Source organism: Calliopsis andreniformis, chromosome 8 (assembly GCF_051401765.1).
Source record: "Calliopsis andreniformis isolate RMS-2024a chromosome 8, iyCalAndr_principal, whole genome shotgun sequence".
NCBI classification, from domain to species: Eukaryota; Metazoa; Arthropoda; class Insecta; order Hymenoptera; family Andrenidae; genus Calliopsis; species Calliopsis andreniformis.
In genome coordinates, this window is record NC_135069.1 from 2,805,446 (window position 1) to 2,819,980 (window position 14,535).

The 14,535-nt window shown below is 38.9% G+C and overlaps 2 protein-coding genes across 4 annotated transcripts; one reads left to right on the plus strand and one right to left on the minus strand.

Moving 5' to 3' along the window:
• The first annotated feature begins 8,770 nt into the window (after nt 1-8,770).
• LOC143182366 (uncharacterized) lies at nt 8,771-12,388 on the plus strand. Of its 2 annotated transcripts, none has more exons than XM_076383324.1 (4): nt 8,771-8,956; nt 10,598-10,732; nt 11,033-11,334; nt 11,618-12,388. In XM_076383324.1, exons 1-4 carry the CDS (start codon nt 8,879-8,881, stop codon nt 11,886-11,888), a joined length of 786 nt encoding a protein of 261 aa, XP_076239439.1. In that variant the 5' UTR covers nt 8,771-8,878; the 3' UTR covers nt 11,889-12,388. The 2 variants fall into 2 exon arrangements, with proteins under 2 accessions (XP_076239439.1, XP_076239440.1); XM_076383325.1 differs by having other exon boundaries at nt 8,879-8,962.
• Nucleotides 12,389-12,966: 578 nt separating this feature from the next.
• Nucleotides 12,967-14,204, minus strand: LOC143182244 (calcium and integrin-binding protein 1). 2 transcript variants are annotated; one of them, XM_076383135.1, is made up of 5 exons: nt 14,046-14,204; nt 13,948-13,982; nt 13,546-13,793; nt 13,265-13,463; nt 12,967-13,176 (listed from the first exon to the last, which is right to left on the minus strand). In XM_076383135.1, the coding sequence occupies exons 1-5, from the start codon at nt 14,094-14,096 to the stop codon at nt 13,155-13,157; spliced, it is 555 nt and encodes a 184-aa protein (XP_076239250.1). In that variant the 5' UTR covers nt 14,097-14,204; the 3' UTR covers nt 12,967-13,154. The 2 variants fall into 2 exon arrangements, with proteins under 2 accessions (XP_076239250.1, XP_076239251.1); XM_076383136.1 differs by having other exon boundaries at nt 13,877-13,982; nt 14,046-14,167.
• Nucleotides 14,205-14,535: the final 331 nt, after the last annotated feature.

Consider the following 14,535-nt stretch of genomic DNA (forward strand, 5'->3'; position numbering starts at 1 on the left):
CTATCACAATACTTCGGGGATTTTATTATTGATACATTCTACTGCAGCGTCGGATAGCTGTGGTACCATGACCCAAACGCGACAAACATTCCTGTTTCCTAATCACTGGTAATATGTATGCTAATTAACCCGTCAAAGACTTCTAGCCGTAACTAGGCTGGCTAGAAGTCTTCTTGGAACTTTACCAGGACTCAGGACCATCCAAGAGCCTCGCGGAAGCGTAGAAAAATGAAACAAAAATTCTCACAACACTGATGAAACTGGCATGTAATCCCTCGAGAATCGGAAACACAGTGAAAAAGCGCGACGTCGTGTAACAAGGTTCGTCGCAAAAAGAAAACCCGCGCGTCGATGGGTTACAACACCCAAAAATCTCATCGAAATCCTGTGACTTCATAAGCGGACGCACCAATACAAAACGAGAATAGAGGGGTTGAAGGAAGCGTTGACGAAAGGCGTAGGGGTTCCGAGGGAGGAGCAGTAAGAAAAGAAGAGAGGGACAGCGCGTCCGACGAAGGTAGAGGCGGAGGGTAGAGAAGGAGGGGTAGTTATGGAAAGGTAGAAACGCAATGCAATTCGTAGTTTTCATTGTCACGCGACAGAGCTACCGTAATTCTGGGGTGGAAACGTGGCTTAGGAAGGGTAGCGGTTGGCGAACGAATCACAGTAGCGAGGGGGAATGGAGGTGTACCCGTTGTACAAGCGGTCCGTGGAATGAGAAAACATTAATCTAGGCATGTTTTGCAATCTCACCACCACCTCCCTCCCTCCCTCCCTCCCTCCCGTCCCCTCCTCCGGTCTACCTACATATAATGGAACACTGTTATTGCTACGTTATGGCGTGCGCACAATGTTCGTTTCGACGTCAACCCCTTTCCACCTTTCTCTCTTTCTCTCCCTCTCTCCCCTTCCTCGCCTGTCTCTCCCTCTCCCTCTTCCTCTATCTTCCGCAACTAAAGATATATACTTACGTGTGTACACATACACACATTCTCTCTCTCTTTCTCTCTCTCACTCTCGTTGTATATTTATATAACTTCTTCGTGTATGGGTTTACATCATTTCTGTACGTTCTCCTACGCGTGTATATCTTTGTTTTGCGTATCGCACTATCGCGCTCGCCTCTGGTGTTTTCTCTCTTTCTCCTGCGGAGATATTTATATACACATGTATGTACAGAGAGAGAAGGCGGCGAGAAATACGACGGTGCAAGATTAATATACACATCGAGGAGTAACGAGAAAATTTCCTCGACTTGGCACGGCGAAGTGGTGGTTAATCGACTTGGCGGTAGAATGGAATGATTAAAACTCGGGCGCGTTGGTTGTCTGAGGGACTAGCTCAAGAATTGTAGGGGGATGATTTTTAAGACAGAGCAGGTCCTGATTCTTTGGAATATTGAGTTTGAATTGGTAGAGATCGTCTTGATGACTGTTGTCAAGATATTAGGTTGTCCCATAAGTCTTTTTCGTTCGGTTAGAAACTTGCGCGAATTACGAAAAGGACTTATGGGAGAACATGATATTAACCCATGGCTGGTGTCAGTATGGGGGGTCACTGCATGAAGACAATACAAGATACTATGGTACATCAATCTCTGTAGACTGTAGCTGATTTCCTATTATCCTGAAATCGAAGGGTAAAGAAAGATTCATTATATTCTGACCTATTCTACTTAATCGTCCTCACATTTCCAGCTCGCAATGGAGCCACTTAAAAAGGAAACTGTATCTTCAACACAGCAAATATCGAAATAACGAAAGACCCTAGGAGTTACGTCAAACTACGCCGCGTGTATTTTCCTCTTTCGCAGCACAATGACTGGCCGATTCTTTTTCGTAACGCACGTAGCGTGCCATCATGTCTTTTCTTCTCCTCGACCTACCGGTCCTGCTCTTTTTCCTCCCTTTTTGCAGCTTTTTTTATGCAAAACCGGAGGAAGAACGAGGCAAGAGAGGAGGCAGAGGTGTCCATGCGTGGATTTTCGCATCGCCACTCCCGTGGATGCATCTCGGAATCGCCTCGATGACGTTAAAAAGAGACTCGATAAACGGGCCGCATTGTCGCATCATGAAGAAAAAGGGTTGCCCGTCTGTTTTCCTCGCCTCTTTTCTTCCCTTTCTCCCTTTTTTTTATCAGCTACTCCGTCACAAAAGTGCGCTTAATGGAAATGGTTTCCTCTCGGCAGATTTCGAATGAGAGACAGTGATTTTTTTAACGATAGGGATCGGTGGAATTGATGACCACTTGGGTTTCCTTTCGACCGAGAATCTATTCCAAAATATCTTAATTTTGGGGTGCAATTTCTGGAGTCATCGATATTAAACTGAGGAGGAATATGAAACACAAGGTGTTTCTAAAATGAGAATTTTTTGAATACCATTTCGTAGCATTGTCTATATAAAATGATAAGAAAATATTGTAAGTAAATTGTAATGGATTCTCCATAATGGCGGTCGACTGGAAGCACTCATTGCTAAAGTTTCTAAACTTTTAACTTATGAAGAGTCACAATTATGAAAATAGTTATGTACTTTATATAGTACAATTTAGGAAATAAATGAAGATAGCAGAATTTCTGTAATTAGCAACAGAATAATTTTATGATCACAGTGATAGAAGCAAACCTAATTAATTTCGCTTATAGGAATTAGAAGCTACAAAACGCTTTAATGAGATAATCAACTATCAGTCGGATTAATTAAACACGTTCATTAGAGGGTAGTTTCCAGCATACATCGAAGGGATGCAAGGATACGATGTATCATGTAAATGGGGTTGTGTTCTTCTTCATCGACAGATAGCTTTGAGATCATTCCAACTCCATTGTCTTTAAAGGCACACTTATCCCCACTTATTCTCCATACCCTTTTTTCCTAAGCCTCCATCTTTTTAGTAATTGATACACTTTGTTCAATTACATTGTAATTAATTAACATTTCACGCGTGACTAACTTTCCATTCACCAAACTATAATGAAAGTACTCTAACAGCATGGAGAGAATGATCTACTTTTTGATGTCATCGATAAGGAGAAGGGTGGAAGAGTCAAGCACCTTTATCATTCTACTCGAGATCCTCCGCGCATCTGTCAACCTTTTGATTCTGAAATCTAGTTTCAGATTCTAAAAATCACACATCTCTTTTCAATCGAGAAACGAGTGCATCGAACACTACCAAATTAATCCCTAATTATTCACCCCGGTTTCTATACAATAATTAACGCCATTCTAATTTGATAAATATTTCACGCACCAACAAGTTTCAGTCATCGTTCTCTAAAATTGTCCGCCCATAGTTAAATGTTTAAAAACCCCCCGAAATATTTGATTTGCAAACTAATAAGTCAAGGGTCACTTAGAAGCACGCAGTCGCCAGACATTTTAATATCGTCGTTTCGCTTTATTCGCAGGAACAAGAGAATTCCTTGGCCACTGGCGGGCGGGGAGGAAGAAAGGACAGCGAGCAGGATGGCGTCGACGAAGTGGCGCAGAGGGATGGGGTGGGCCGAAGCCGAAGGACAAAAGCGGAGATTTTTAATCTCCTTTCGCCGTAAAAACGAAGAATCGTCCCTCGCCTTCGTTTATTTATGCATTTCATAAAAACGTCGGACTGGGCCGCATTATATTCGAGGGAAGCCCGAGGAGAGCCTCGAGAGTCTGCCTCTCTGCCATCCTCTCCTGTCGAGCCTGCGCAGCCCTTCTGCAGAGGGCTCTACGTTAATGTATAAATGAATAGAGTACAGTACCAGCGCTGCTGCTCCCTCCTCTGCTACCCTCTTCTTACTGTTACAGAAGGTGGTGCTGGTGGTGGTGGTGGCGGCAGTGGTGGTGGTGGAGGTAGTGGTGGTGGTGGGTGGGCGGGTGGTGGCGGTGCTGGTGGCAGCGGTGGTGCTAGCACTGATGTTGGGTGCTGGTACTGGTAGCATACAGAGGGGTGCAGCTCGAGAGGGACGAGTTAAAAAAAACCTTTGTGATTTTGCTGACAAAGATTGGATGAGCCTCCGCAGGACTTACCCCCTTCTATCTCTTTTACCTTATCAAAATTATATACCGCGGCTGTTGATGCGCTCGCGAGACCTGTTCACAGGGTAATTGCGAGCATTAGGGAAACTGAATTTGTTCCATCCACTCGGTCGTCGTTTGATCGACGATGCACCGACGAAATGACGCGGTCGACTGCGCTTGCAAGGAGTCTCTGGTGTATGAGACTCTTCGAAGAACTTTGACTTTAATTATATGACATGGAAATTTTAGTGGTTTCTAATCTTGTAGCATTGATTCAAGATTTTCGGGGATACTTGAACGTAGATTCAATTCTGAAGGAGTATCATTTAGAAATGGTTTTGAGAAGAGAATAATTCCAAAAGTAGAATAGGAGAGGAAATAATTTCCCAATCTGTTTCCTTCTTCAACCTAATGTAAATTTCGCAGCAAGATTTAGGCCCTCTGGAGACTGCTTCTATTATCTTTTTTGCCAATGGTAACTAGGACAAGACTAACATACCTATTACAAGCAACAGAATCCTTCCTCAAAAGTATCGATCCAATTGAAAGAAAATAAAAATGTTGAAAGTATATTTTCAATTCTAAACAGAACAATGCGACAAACCCTTATTTTTTAAATTATTTCTCTAGAAAGATATATTTCCATTTTATCCGCGATTCAAGAACAGCATTTCTCGCAACATTTGGAAAATTGCTTTTAAAAAATGATGCAAATGAACGCGATTTTGAAACGCGAGGAGAGAGAAAGAGGGCAAGTCAAAGGAGGGCGCAAGAAGGGAGTGGAAATAAAGGCATAAATTCCGGGGATGAGGTGGTGAATACAATGGAAATGTTGTAGAAATGATAACATCCGGTTGTCTGGCTCGTTCTCTGTTGATCTCCCTGGTAGCAGTATGGTTTCATGTGCACCCTTGTTGTAAGGGGTTGGGGGCAGAGGTGGTGGCGGGAGGACGTGGTTTCGTTGATTAAAATAACCTCGTCAGTGTAGTCGTTCTGTTGTACAACTAGTCGGGGGATGATGAGTAATCGTCTGGCTTAGGAAACAGTCATGACAAGGGCATCGGACAGGACAGGGGCGGGGGGTGGCAGAGATCTACAGGTCACCCCGTTAGACCAAATAATCGAATACCAACTAAACTTTTCGATTGCAATTACATTGATCAGTACCTCGCTGATTCGGTATTACTCTGGAGGACAAGAAACTATATCAAGTTTCAAAAATACGATTTTGGAATTTCCTCGAAATGATTCCAAAAGAAGACAAATTTTTGGAACACTTGAATACTTGAATAATTAAAATACTGATCACTGAGTTACTGAAAAATCTTCAGGAAATAAATGAAAGTCTACTGTTTGATGTTAAATTAATGAATGAATAAAAACAATCTGAGGGTATTATTAGCGCCACTTGTCGTGTGATCGAACAAACAAGCATCTAAACAGATTTAGGAAAAAAAGATCAAGGGATCCGAACGAGACCAGGGGGGTTAAGGGTTGTACCCACGGCGAGGGTAGAAAAAAGAAATGCGAAGGATGGCGCGGTGATTTCGGCAGGGGTAGTGAATTAATAAAAGGTAATGGTTGTATGGTAGGGGCGGTCCTGGGCGGCAACATTCTGTCCAATGAATGGATCCCACAATCCTGTTATTTGCTTCTTCTCACTACTCAATCTATTCACAACCTCCTCGCCGCTGAATTTAATTTCCTTCGAGTCAATCATTTTTCTAACAATAAACGCTCACAGTGGGCGTCAGTGAACCGGTGATATCCCGAAAAATTAAATTGAAAATATCTTCTCTATATCCTCTAGTCTTTTTTCAATCATAAAATACTAAAAACGAAAAACAGAAATATACTGAAAACCTCGTTATATTGTCGATCGTATTCGTATCTCTACGATACAGTATTTTCACACGAAACTTCATTTACAGATAAAATTATCAGACTTTCAATCAGTTCACGATTGAGTAAAATTCATGTCGATAGTTTCGATAAACGTCGAATCGCACTTTCAAAATTGTTAAAAGCGCGATAGCGAGCACTTGCAAAGCGACCGAGCTTTTTGGACTGTGAACCAGCTGTGACGTTTTTTAGGGAAAAAGAAGGTATTGCCGAGCGAAATTTAGAAAAGGAATAACACGAATACGTGTACGTCAGTGTGCGTGCACGCACTACATGCACACGTTCGCGGTGCACGTGATTAAGGGATGATAAGTGGGCGGATCTGACGTATAATTCCACGTGCAACTATATTTTCGATGAATGCATATGTATCTTGCGACCACAAACAGTGAAACAAAAAAGTGGATCATAGAGTGAATGGCAAATGAGAATGCGCCAGACTTTGGCAACAATTAACCCACTTTTCTAATGCATTTCCCTCATAGCTTCTCTCCTCTCATTTTTTATTAGAATATGTGAGAGATCAAACGATAGTAACCTCTTGTTATCAAAGGGTCAAAGGGCAGAGGTGATATTTCTAATGCTTTAATCAAGATTCAGGATTTTTTGACATACAATTATTATTATAATAGACTTGAATCGATGAGTTGAAGAACAGTACAAGTCCAAACACCATACTCTGAGATATCTGATCTCAAAGCGTAGTTCTATGAATTCTACATATCTGTGTCTGGGGTCTAGGTATAATTTCGAGATTATTTCAAAATGGTTAATTTTGGACTTGTACTGTTCTTCAACTCACCGATTGTATTTTCAAGTATGGTTCAAAATTGAACTCAGAAGGGACATTTATGAAACTAGGTGCAACCTCAGTAAATTTATACAACAGCAAAGTAGAATTACAAGTTCACAGTGAAACCAAATCTTCATTCCCTCAGCTCTGTCCCTCAACACCCCAAAAAAGAATTCCCCAACTGAAATCCTCACTCCAAATTGTCAAAGTTTACCAAAAATCGGCACAGAACAATGGTCGTTATCGGTCATCCCTCGCAAGAAAAGCACCCGCGAACGCGATTAATCGCGGCGAGAGTAATATGAAAATATTTCGCTAATATCTGGATCATTAAAATGGCGAGGGCGCAAAGAGGCGGGGGGTAGTGACGAGGGGGGGTGGTGGAAGAGATACACAGCGTGGGAGAGAGAGAGAAAGAGAGGGGGGGCGCGCGTCGTCCAGGAAGAAAGGCTCGTCGGACAATCACAGAGAAAATCAGATGGAAAGGGAAAAAGAGAAATACAGCGTAGCGAGCAGAAAGGCTCCGTGCAGGAGGCGAGCATAGAACGGCAACGAGAGAAAAAGCGAGAGCAAGAGGAGAACTGTACTCAGTGCATGCAATCTTTTTAATTATGAAAACACGGCTTTGTGTTTCATTTTGTTTTGTCGTCAGGGGCGCTATTCTATTCGGGGGCCCTTCTCCTTCCTCATCCGGCTGGCTCTTCCTTTTTTTTTATATTATAACGCGAGGCGCTCGCTCGCTCGCTCACTCGCGAGCGCGCGCGCGCCCCGTCTGAGCCGGGGGTAGGGGGTTGGCGGTGGTGCAGGGCTCTGGGATAGGGTTCAGGAGAGGGGCAGAGATAGGGCAGGGTGAGATTGCTTTAGTAATGAATTACATGGCTTCGGGGTATGTGCCTCTGTCTGATGCGCTATACGAATACCAAGCATCACTTTCTGGCTTATGTTACACCAACCCTCTCCTGCTTCTCCTTCATATTCCTCCTTCTCGGCTCCTTCTACTTCTTCATTTTCATCCTCAGCTTCTTCTACTGCAACGTCATCCTCCTTTTCATTTTCTTTTCCCTCGCCATCCCACTCTCGTCTGGCTCTCCACCTTTTGTCGTTCCGTTTCGGTTTCTTGCACTCATACAGGACACCGATGGCGAGGCTTTGCCGATTTTATTAATATGAAATTGATTTGTTAGGTATCGGAAACGTCGAGATTCTATTTTGGATTCCTTGTGGTCCTATCCTCGGTGGCTGGAGCTTCATCGTTTTGCTTCTGGCTTCTTTCGCTCAATATTTTGTGAATTTTTATACGTTCTGGAATTAGGTTTGTAAGACTCGTTTTTTAACTTGAGTCATGACTTGATTAAAACTGGGGAAAAGTTCATCCTTCTTGTTTCAAAATGAATTTAAAATAGGGGATGAAAAAATATCTGAATATCAAGGAAATTAAGATTGAGATAAAAAACGCAAGTCTCATTAAGATAATTTCTATAAAAAATATCACTTTTAAATGCTCCAATTCCAGGACAACTTTTCCCACACTTCCTTCAACCCCCACAAGTCAAATACTTTCTAAAATAAAGACTCATGTATCAAATGTTTAAAAAAACGCCAAAATTCTAACAAAAAAAGATGCCCAATTTTTCAAATCAATATTTTCTCAAAACAATCGAAGACCAAAAAGATCCCAAAGATCGGAGAAAATAATAAAAAAGCAATTCGCAACGCACGCGAAGAAGAAAATGAATTTAAGAAACGCGTGGTCCAAAAAAAATCGAGGGAAAATCTTGGGAAAACCGAAAATTAAGTACTCGTCTCTCCCTCGCTCCCTCAGGCCCTCTCTCTTTCTCTCTCCCGAGGAAAAATTCTGCGCGGTACGATTTAGTGAATTTTCCACAAGAGGGGTGTGTACTTATCTCCATGGAGGTGGCACCGCCCCCGAAAGGGACGAACCAATCCCGTCGCCTACAAACCACCCCCGTTCCGCCACGTAACTCGGGACTTGATCGAGGGTGAATTCTCGAAAGGAGACTTCAGTTTCCTCGGTGTCGTCTATCGAGAACGATAAAACGGCTCTCTTCTCGCAGTGAGAACACTTTGGGGAACCAAAGTAAGAGGCGAGTAAAAAGCCATCGTCATTGTACGTCACCCACGATAGTTTTAGCGAACAGTTTCGAGGCTCTAAGGGATGGCAGGCCCGTATTTATCACCCTTGGGTCCTCAGGCTGACCTGCTCACCGAATATATGTTCGGAAGACGTCGTCAGGTCAGTGTACGTTTCTTTTTATTCGCTTTTTTGCTTTCCCTTTTATTTTCGCGCCAAGTTCTCGTGTTTGAATTGGAAACTTTGGAAAATGTTCGATTTATAAGTAGCTACGTGTACGCGTTGCCGTGTGTCTTTTTTCCCTCGCATTTTTGGTGCACATCTGTATCTGCCTATCTCCACCCCCTTTTATTTGTGAAGTGTCGAATTTGATTCAGAATGGATTAGTTGGATCGTTCCTTTTTTTTGTACAAGTTTATTCTGATTGATAGAACAGAATTTTGCTTTTGGGATTTCATGAAGTTATTGTGAAGGGGTGTGTTGTTTTAGAGTCTTTAGATAATTGAAAGATGTGGATTGAATCTAGAAAGTATTGGAGTTGATGTTAGAGTTTTTGTAAGTAGAAATTCTGGGGCAGAACAGACAAGTTAACAAACAGATGTTTCTACTTTGCTATAGTTTTATAGAACAAGTTTCATGAATTCTAAAAATTGTGTCAATGTGCCCTAGATATTAGTGTATACCAATTTTTTAAGCGATGTATTTAATAGCGATTGTGGGCTTACGGTAGAGATATTCTTAAACGACTTGTCTGACTATATTCAACATATATCACTTATTCTACTGGCGAAAGAATGTCTGATGTGTGCCTGTTTATTCTCCTTCAATTATTAAACACTACAATATAGTTTAAACAGCCATTTTCGGTAGAGATATTCTTAAACTACTTGTCTGACTATGTTTAACATATTCCACTGATTCTGCTAACGAAAGAATGCCGTGTGTCTGATTATTCTCTCTGAATTACTAAACACTACAATATTACTTAAAGAAATTGCAGAACAAACTTACAATTATAATTTACTAATTATAGTTGTCACAAATCAAATGACAGTAAAAATTATACTAACATTTTTCACTTAAAAGAAAGCCATAAAAAATATTATAATGACATGTAGTGAAAAAATGACAAATCGTGAAATAGAGCAACTATATTCGATCAATTAGGATCAGTGTTTAGTTATTCAATGACGTATTTTGGTTAATTGTTAATAGTAAAAGTGTTAAGCTACGCGAAAAGACTTGTTTCACTGCTAAAACACCTTTCTCTTTTGAGCTAAACTTCCAGTTATTATAATATGAGAAATGTATAAGAGAAATGTGCAAGTAGAATATTCTGACATGGTCAGGCCAAGCATTTCAGGAATGCTATGTAATGCACTGTTAATATAAGTTTTAAATGTCTACGCCTGTGTAATAATTGTAATAATTTTTGAACTTTTGAGTACTCAAAATTAATGTAAAGTGTTTCTCTCAACATTTTTAAACGTAACTCTTAGTGATCATGTTAAATTTATTAGAAATGATGGAAAAATGGAATCTGAACTTATTCAATTTTCATTTTATTAAGTAAAAGTATAACTCACAGTGAATCGCAATTATCATAATCAACACTACTAATTCAATACCTCGATTCGACACATTTATAGATCTCAATTAAATTTTTACTTCACACACGGGAGTATTGATTGCTTCTGAATCGTACTACGATTAAATGATCTTGGAAAATAATCTCTACTTAATATCTAAGATAATTACATACCAACGAATGATTATTAATTATTATTAATTATGTTTGAGCAGAGACGCAATCGGACAACTTTCACTCCACAACAACTTCAAGAATTGGAGTCTCTCTTCCAGAAAACACATTATCCAGACGTCTTCCTGAGGGAGGAAGTCGCCCTTAGAATTTCACTTTCAGAAGCCCGTGTTCAGGTCAATATTCACAATTTTACCAAACTAATTACACTAACCAAACTTCCAAAAGCTACTTAAAATCATCCTAGGATAGTTTGCGCTCTATTTAAACTCCCCTACCACCCTTTAAAATATTGTTTAAAGTATTATCTACCCCCCTCATAGAAAACCAAAGTTACATTCAGTTTCCCAGAGTCCCAGAAGACCACAGAAAATCTAAACCTCTACAAATATTCCCTTAATTTAATTCCCATGCGATTTTCTTACGTCAATTGCGTTTTATAAGCAAGAAATAAGCCCAATTATTCGTCGTTTCAGGTATGGTTCCAAAATCGCCGAGCAAAATGGCGGAAACAGGCCCGACTGCAGCTGCTACAGGACGCATGGAGGATGCGATGTTTGGGGTTGGGAACCGCGGCACCCTTACTCCTAAGGCCACCACCAACGGCGTCCTTGGAGAGGCCTGACGCGGCCACACCACCACCGCCACCACCGCAACCCCCATCGACCGCTGCCACTAGTAACGGGCCACCCCTCTCATCGGGAAACACCGACAAAATTCCTGGCACCCCTGCTCTACCCGTGTGCCGAGATTACAGAATTCTTCCACCCCCTCATGGGTAATTAACGCCCCCTTTTCCTTTCTAATCGCGTTGGGTCCAACCTGAGGACCAACTCAAGTCTGTTTTCCCTTTGATATATCTATTGGTATTTGTTCAAGTGTTCGACTAATTGTAAATAGAAGAACTGTGGTAGAAAAAGTGGTGTAGGAATTTGATCTCTGTGGAGTTTTGGGTTCTAATGTGTTTGCCACTTTGGGAAAATTATGGAGATGTTAGAATACTAAAGTAAGAGATTCTTGTTGATAGGATTAAAGATTGAAAATAGGATACTATGTTTCAGGTATTCGCTGTCCTGTGAGAAATCTCCAGATAGAATGAAATGTGGTTGTGGATCTCCGCCAAGGATATGCGGAAGCCCGGTTGAAAGGGATACGAATTTAAGTGTTAGAGACAGGCCCCAAGAAGCTGAGATGGACCTCACTGTAAAGGGGCCACCGCGACATACACCGATCTCTTCGTTATTCCACCAATTGCCTCAACAAGAACTCAGTCCTCCGCATAATGTTGACGAACCTTTGGATGTAACACTCAACGCCAACAAAAATAACTAAACGTTGCACTTGTGTTCTTTGATTTTTTATTCTTTGTTAGTGAACATTCATTTGTATATTGTTTTTTAATTGCGTTCTTAGTTAGCAAGATTCAGGGACAGAGAAAATTGTATGATATCGAATTTGGTAAATACCTGGCTCTGCAGGTATTATCAGAAGTTGAAACAAAATTTGCGATCTAAAAATGTATAGCTAGTTGAATTGGAAATTGTGCTTTCTACTATTTAACTTTTTACTAATTGTACTTTCAATTTATTTATGTATATATTTTCTTTTCGGCGTTTTTTTTTATTTATCGTTTAATTGTTAATCTGTAATATAGTCCCAATGGAACACAAGCAATACATTTTTATCATTTTCAAAGATGACCTTAATATTAACTTAAAACTTTCCCTCAAAATAAAAATGTTTAATATATCTTCTTTACTATTCTAAAAATAGAGAAAATATTTCATGTGATAAAATTAGACGAATCATCTTGTACATACATTACAAATTCCTTCTGTTTATGTATTTACCAAATTTTTTAATTACTACTCTATATCAATTGTACTATCAATAAAAGATTAAAATAATAATAATAATGACACCTTATAGTAACTGTAAAGAAAGTTAATGCCTCACTATTCTTCGAATTTACTCTATTCCATGAATGGAAATTAAGAAGCAGGCATAAATATCTTTTATTTAAATTTTTATTGTCAACAAATGATATTTTCATAGCATTAGGAATGTTTAAGAAATTTTGTTATCTATTTTAAACTAAGGAGAATAAAACTGATAATAAAGTGATCTCCAGAAAATCAATGATTAGAATAAATACAAATTATTTAACAAATTACCGTTTGAAATTGCAAATAATATCAACTTGATTCAATAAATTTAAAATAAAATATTTAAGAAAATTCTTATTTTACAACCCATCTCCCAAATTCCTTGCATATTTGAAAGGTAAGTTCTAAATAATATTTCATAAAAATTGGAAAACTAAAAATGATACTCTTACAACCCACTACAGGAGTAATAACATACATTCATTTCATTCATTAATAATCATTTTCTACTTATTTATTTTTAGTTTGTGCTTATAAAGGTTTAAATATAATACTTTCAGTCCACATTAATGCTAGGCCACAAAGAAACCTTAATATATAATTTCGTTTTATACTAAAAATTATTAGGCCTATTAATTATACTAAAATTAATGCTAATACAATATTCAGTCTTATGTTCATTATTTAATACTTTTGTAGAGTGTTTAATATTTCATAAACGTATACGAAAACTCCTGCAAACAAGTACAGGAATTAAATTGAGGACAGAATTTTATGATACAGTGAAGATAAGTTTTATCAGAGGATTAACATGATTCTTACTTTGAGAAATCACTACTTTTCTCAATAATGTGCTCAAATTCTGCAAAACTTAATGCACCATCATCATCTAAATCTGCTTCATCAAGTATGTATTGCAGAACTTGCTGCATATCTGTTTCACTTAATCTGTGAGAAGCAATAAGTCTATCTACAACTTGTCTCAAATCCCCAATCCCAAGCATATCATCACCATCAAAATCTATACACAGTATACATTATTTAGTCATCAAATTTCTAGGAAGCTATAGGACAAAGTCATTAAACACCATATAAAATGTTACCAAATATTCTGAACGCATGTTCTGCTTTTACAGCTTTTGGAGCTGCATCACTAAAAACAGACATCATATCCAGAAAATCCTCAAAGGTACAATCCCCATCTTGACTAGAACTGAACACTTTGCAAATCCTGTCGCCAAAAGGGTTCACTCTTAACTCAGGATATTGCAAGATTTTGGACATTGGAAGTTTTGCATTTCTATTGTGACCAACTTTCTCTGGAGCAAGAGCCTTAAATTTTTGATGCGCACTGTCATGTGAAAGCAACATTTTAATACACAAATCAGTAGTTCATAAGAAATGACTACAACTTTAACAAAAGTCTTCACTTACAACATATCTAGTTAAAAAATAAGTAGCAAAATGAAACTTATATTTTAGTTTAACAACTTAAGTATGCTTACTGCAAAACTTCTTTCTTGGTAAAATATGTCAGATCCTACAACATACAATAATATTAACCCAAGTTGACAAGAAGCTCTTTTAGATCTGAATTAACTACCTGATAATCCTGCAGTTCTTCCTCAGTAAACTGACTTTTACCTATTCCCATTTTTATCTGTCTCACTTCTTTCTAGCGTTTCAAACTATTTTAAAACATTGTGATATTTATTCCTTGAAAATCTGACGTTCATACGTCATATATGACATGCTTGTTTAGTACCGGGAAAAATCGATAAGCTAACGAGAATCTTATCTAAAGATAATACGAGGATATCTAGTCTGTGATATCTTATCACTTTAAAGGTTATGTGGCGACATCTGTATGCCAACAAAGAAAATAAAACGAGTTACCAAACTTTTTTATCAGTGAATTTATATTCAAATTTTGATTTGAATTTTCGAAACTTTATTGTGACTGAAATGTTTCACACACGTCTTTAAAAATAAAAAAATTCAGAAATAATGGACGAATGAACATATAACAACCCTACTCTGGCTGAATTGCCACCAATTGCTTCGGTTTATTTGCTATATAATATTATTTCTAT